This window comes from Pseudophryne corroboree, chromosome 1 (genome assembly GCF_028390025.1).
Source record: "Pseudophryne corroboree isolate aPseCor3 chromosome 1, aPseCor3.hap2, whole genome shotgun sequence".
Classification (NCBI taxonomy): Eukaryota; Metazoa; Chordata; class Amphibia; order Anura; family Myobatrachidae; genus Pseudophryne; species Pseudophryne corroboree.
The window spans coordinates 942,388,328-942,394,327 of record NC_086444.1 but is presented as its reverse complement, the minus strand read 5'-3'; the positions used below and the strand labels follow the sequence as shown (position 1 = coordinate 942,394,327).

Genomic DNA, 6,000 nt, shown 5'->3' with positions numbered 1-6,000 from the left:
GCCTAACTTCTTACACTTGCTGCAGGTCCATTTGTTTCTGATTTTCATTCACTTAGCTAAATATCTGCAAACGCACTATAATACTTTTTATTATATAGCGCCAGGAGATTGGTAGTGGTGTCACTACCTAGTGTGTGTTTGGTTTTCCAACTGTCAATGTGTGCAAGGATTTCTTTTAAGACATCACCTTCAAAGCCCAACTTGGCAGACAAAGGATCCACTGTACTGTACATCAATGATTCCTTCTCCAGCTAGTTTACCACCTCTAAATCTCCCTTATGTTTTCTTTCAAAAAATATTTTACCCTCTCATACAGTCCTACAAGAAACTTGACATGGTAGACCAATAAAATGTTCTTACAATTATAAATAAAAAGTCAAAAGTAATGAAGTTATATAGAATACAATTATTTTATTGATCCAATTGGAAGCCAGTCATGAACCCTCCCTTGCAATAAAATAACCCAGTTGGGACTGTTAATGTGTCGGAGTGACGCACACAAAATAATTCTCCATATTGCAGCCAAAATCTCATTAAAAGCGACCATATAGTAAACTTGTCCAAAAAACAAGATTGCCCCTTCACAAAAAATGCTCCTCTTGTAAATCATAAATAAAATAACACATTTAAAGTTCAATGTTCCACAGAAATTAGTACATTCTTGATAAAATGATATGGTTTGGAATTTATTGTAAGAATTTTGTACATTAACCCATTTTAAACCATGCAAGTTTTTTAAAGACTTTTTCATACTTCGCAAAATCAGGGGCAGATTCTAACAGCCATGAGGGCACACCATTGATATTAGGGCAATAAAACCTTCGTTACATTTTGCTCACATCCCATAGAGGTATCGCTTGTAATAACCATAAATGCTTGCAACAGAATCGTGTTGTTAACCGAGTCTGCCCCTAAATAACAATCCAATTAACCAGGATAAAGTCGCGAGTTGCGAGTAAGTGCGGCTGCATGTACTCGGATTCGTGGGTTTTTGTTCACAGCCCCATAGGGTTTATACAAAAATCTGGGAGTCCGTGGTAAAAGATCGGGCCACAAAGGGGGCAAATTCCGGTGCCGTTGCCAGCATTTTCGAGATGCTGCAGTGGTAACTCGCCCCCTTCGCAGGTAATCGGATTGAGCCCACAGTCCATTACGTAAGAGTTCTTGCATTGAAAGGTCATGTAAGCATTTTATCATGCTTTCTCATAATTATTGGGCATCACTGTGGTGTTGCAATCTATGCAACAAATAGATTTACATTTATGTAGAACAAAAAACATGTTATTTCCTAATTGTTAAATATTCGGGGAAAGTAACAAGACTTCATGATAAACTAATATTGAAATAAACTTTACATATGAGCACTGCATTCTGTTTACCAAATGAGGCACAGGTGTTACACAATGGGCTAGTAAGTGTACAGTAAAGCTACTGTGATCTGACTGTTCTGCGCACCATTTAAATGTCTCATTCTTGAGACTCTTCATAGTGAGCATAGCCACTAGCATATGTGTTGCCTAAATTCAAGTGACTAAAAGGTTCTGAAGACTCTGTGTCAGAGTCTCTCTCTCCTTCTTCATCTTCCCCTTCTTCATCATCCTCATCATCATCCTCCTCTTCCTCCTCATCGTAGTAGGTGTTGGTGGCACCAGACGCAAGATTCTTCCAGTAGTTTTCATAGCCAGAGGCACCATCGTCATCGTCATTGGCTCCGCTCTGCCTGCCGAACTTCAGGTTACGTGCTACAGAGTGTAAACAGAAAGAACTGGTTACTAGTACGCAACATTTAATGTGGTCATTATGACTCAAGCATTTAGTGCAGGTTTTTAGAGAACGTAAGTGTATTTTGTTAGGTATATGGCTGATGGGCAATTTTTTTGCAGCAGTTTTAAAAACAGTGAATTTACTGTACAGACTCTCTAATCTAGTAAACAGCGGTTTTATTCCTAAAGAAAGCTGACTGATAATTGTGGTGATTTTGAGCCAATACAATCTAGTGCTTTGACCAATATTTTAACACATCTTCTGATCGTCATCCTAAGTTCAATGGGTTCAGGCATTAAACAGGCTTTCCAGAGTGCGCACTGCATACCGAAAATCCATTGCCTTTAACTGGCTATTGAAATTATTGGGAGAAGCACTTATAATTAGTATATTACAACTACAAAAAAAAAAAAAAAAAAAAGAAAGAGAAATGTGCCCTGTCCCCAAATTCCTCAATCAGTCCTGAATCGGCCAGCCTTGACTCGTTCCATTAAAAAATAAGGACAATCAGCATGGTGGAAAACACACAAGTTTTCCATGCGGTTTAATAAAATGGTGGAAGGAAATTTCTAGGATGTGATATATGTATATACATTAATTATCACAAAGTGACAAGAGGGTACAACACTGTTTTCAACTTCTTTCTCTTCCATATCTTTGGTCCTGCTGGTGCTTGCAGTTCCATAAGCTCCAGCATACAAAAACATTAAATGGCTGCTTGCGAATGTAACCCCACAACACCTGGAACCACTATATAGTAATATTGGGGGGAAATGTATAAATTTTTGCAAATAAATTGCGATACATTTTCCCCCTATTCGATTACTTAATTGCCAAGACAGCTCTTCTGATATAGAGTAAGTCCGACATAGTACAGACTAACAAGTTTAACACCTGGGGGTGAACATGCAGATGCACGGCCACTGGCCTGCAAATGCAACAAAGAGGGATCATTTTTTATAGTATTTTTTTTTTTTTTTACTATTTCTATACTATTTCATTCGGATTAAAATGCTACATGGGGAAAAAGTGACTAAAAAAAGTTATACTTCTATTTCTCTTTCCTATTATTATTATTATTTTATTATTATTGAATTATTAAGATATGTTGGATCAAAATATTTTGAGTAGTATTCAATGATACCGTCATGAATTTTTATAACTATACAATTTAAATGGTGTTTCCACAAATGAAAAACGCTGATTAACATCTGAAGTAGGACAGCGGCATGGCATTTCAGTGAAGGATGTCCACACGAACACATTTACATAAGAAGATGCACCACTATCAGAGAACCCTGTCAGCAAATAATACGACCTGTGTGCAATCATCTGCTGCAAGGAGAGGGGCAGATATGGGCAATTACAAAATGACAAACATGTCGGAACCAATACGATAGATCCTGACAGTCTGTACTTCTTGCTATGTGTGACCGGTTCATATTAGAGAATTCCAGGAGTGGGAGTAAAGAGACTTCTGAAATACTCAAACAATCCTACAGACAGCTAAATGTGTGACATTTCTATGTGCAGTGTGTATACATAAATTTGCAGTGACATAAGCTACTGCATTGTTTATAAAGTGCTGATGTGCGAGTAACACAGATAAAACACAGAATATATAGGGAAAAGAGGTCTTACTAGACATGCTCAAATTCTTAGTTTGCTGGGTTTCATGGCCACATTTGGGGCAGGGCGGCTCCTTTCCCTTCTCCGCCTTGAAAACTTTGCTTCGAGCATGATCATCACAGAAGCATGCCTGTCCAAATTACAATGATAAACATTACCCCACGGTACATCACTGAAGAGAACACATGACATAAACTTCCTTCTAAGGCGTGGCAGTAAACCACAGCAGAAATAGGCGATACCCTACTGCAGGGATAGGCAATCCTGTTTAGTTTTACTACGATCTTCCAAATTTGGTCCACCTGCTAGTTCCCGGATCTTAATAGAAGTTCTAGTTCAATACAACCCAAGATTATACACCTCCATTATGCTGGACATAGACTGTACAATTACAGACCCAAACAGCCAATCGGATCGATAATTGAACAGTGTTTTGCTACAACCAATCAGTAATTATGGATGGAGTGAAAGGAAAATAAAGAGAAGGAATTAAACCATGTATTACCTTGCAGCGGAGGCATGAATGTTGCCCTAAGCGATTGCAGGAAGCACCTGTTGAAAACAGTTGAATAAAACAAGATGTTGACCATAACAAACAGGCACTTATCTGAGAGCAATTGCTTTGGAAAAACATTTTTGCACAGGACTAATGGCAACGCCTCTCTCACCGAGACCTTTACTATGACGTGCAGAGGTCTCTGTTTTGGCTAGTCTCAGATGACATATTCAACATACCAAATCTTGTTCACAAAAAAAACTGCCAGATGTTAAAGGTTAACAAAGCTGGCATGGTAAATGCTATACACAATTTTAGTACATCGTTTAAAGGTGCATTGAATACAGTTTATTCGTTTGTAATTGATTTCTAAAGTTTTGAATCACAGCAGGTAATTTCCGGAGGTTTTGCAATTTCTTGCCAAAGGTCACTTTTCCTTCATCTGGCTCCGTTGTTATCCAGCAGAATTTTCATTACTGCGAGGAAAACATTCCTGATCAACTTCATGAAAGGCCTCTACGCAGCCAATAGGGCCAGCTGAAAGCTGATGTCTACCAACATCGACCAAGGGTCCTTATTCAGGTTGGTCTACATAAGTGATCCAACCTGAAGTTTCCAGATTGTCATGAAACTGCGCACGCACAGGACCCGTTCTGCGCATGTGCAGAACGTATTCTGCAATCGCATCTCATTAATGTGGTCGCCTATGTCCAATTGACAGGCAGAGGTATTCGCGGGGAGGGGCGGCCAGCATTGCCAGAAACGTTTCCCGGGAGTGGCGAGGCCAAGGACTGTGTTACAGACGCAGTTTCCATGGCTTCGCAAGCCACACTGTAACTGTTATTCTGAGTAAGCTCAGGCTTACTCAGCCTGCAGTTGTAGAGAAATAAAACGGTTCATCCAGAACTGCGATCGTATCACAGTTTAGTTTAGAGCTCACAAATGGAGGAAGGAGCTGGTATGCACCTCCGCCTGCATTTGCATTGCTATGGACTGCATAGGCAAAGCTGCTGCGAGCCGCTTTGCAAATGCAATCCTTACTGAAATGGGCCCAAGAACCATAAATTAACTGAAGGCTGCTAAAATTCCAAAAAATGATGATATCATATTCAAAACCTATTGAAAACCATGCACTTTTAGATTATGTATTAACATTTTGAATAGCATTTACCATGCTTTTTTTGTTAACCTTTAACATCTGGGAGTTTTTTGCCTCACCCTGTACTATAAAATGTACAGAGTGCCATGACACTGATGGAACTTGAACTCGGAGGAACTTCTGGTGTGTGAGAAGCAATGCTCGCAGAGTGATGGAGAAACAGGGGTGGCCTAATATAGGACCTCCTCATAGGAGTACGGCCTAGTACGGCAGGAGCAGAGGTCTAGGGACAGACTACACCACGTTAGATGGTAGTTAACGGAACCGGACAGGTTACAGGACTTAGCGAGACCGGGCTGGGTACCGGATTATATCTGGACCGGCTGGTTACAGGATTATATCTGGACCGGGCTGGTTACCAGATTAACGAGACCGGGCTGGGTACCGGTTATGTCTGGACCAGGCTGGTTACCGGATTAGCGAGACCGGGCTGGGTACCAGTTATGTCTGGACCGGGCTGCTTACCGGATTAGCGAGACCGGGGAGAGTATCGGTTATATCTGGACCAGGCTGGAAATGGGTTCAGAAATGTTGGACTGATTTAGCAACCTAAACTCTATAAAACACACTCTGAGGATACAGGGTGCAACCTGGGACGTAGCTTGAGAGCAACGTTGTGCAGGCGCCGAAGCTCTGTCCGACATCTGCCTTTAAACTTCCCGCTCAGCTCCCACTGGCCAAGCGGGTCACGTATGCTGAGGAGTGCTCCGATTGGCTGACTATGTCAGCTGACAGTCCAGGAAGATGGCGGCACCCATATCCGCGCCGGCGGGAGACCGCAGTGCATGGACGCCAGCCTCCTGCAGACCCCCTCGCCAGCGAGCCTGGACCTCTTCGCACTCGTCTAAACCAGCAACTCCGGCGGAGTGGTAAGTGTGGTGGCTGCCGCCGGGGTTTGATGACAAAGAGTTAGTTACTTCTGATACAGCGTGAGATAAGGATAAATTCTGTA

The 6,000-nt window shown here is 41.4% G+C and overlaps 1 protein-coding gene across 2 annotated transcripts in view; it reads right to left on the bottom strand.

Annotated features, from left to right (window-relative positions):
* Positions 1 to 391: 391 nt before the first annotated feature.
* The window catches only part of ZNF330 (zinc finger protein 330), a 50,642-nt gene continuing 45,033 nt past the window's right edge, over positions 392 to 6,000 (bottom strand). For both annotated transcript variants that reach the window (XM_063920387.1, XM_063920386.1), the window contains exons 8-10: positions 3,899 to 3,945; positions 3,406 to 3,523; positions 392 to 1,742 (exon numbers count right to left, since the gene is read on the bottom strand). In XM_063920387.1, coding sequence (XP_063776457.1) covers positions 1,468 to 1,742; positions 3,406 to 3,523; positions 3,899 to 3,945 — 440 coding nt within the window. In that variant the 3' untranslated portion in view covers positions 392 to 1,467. The remainder of the gene's footprint in view (positions 1,743 to 3,405; positions 3,524 to 3,898; positions 3,946 to 6,000) is intronic.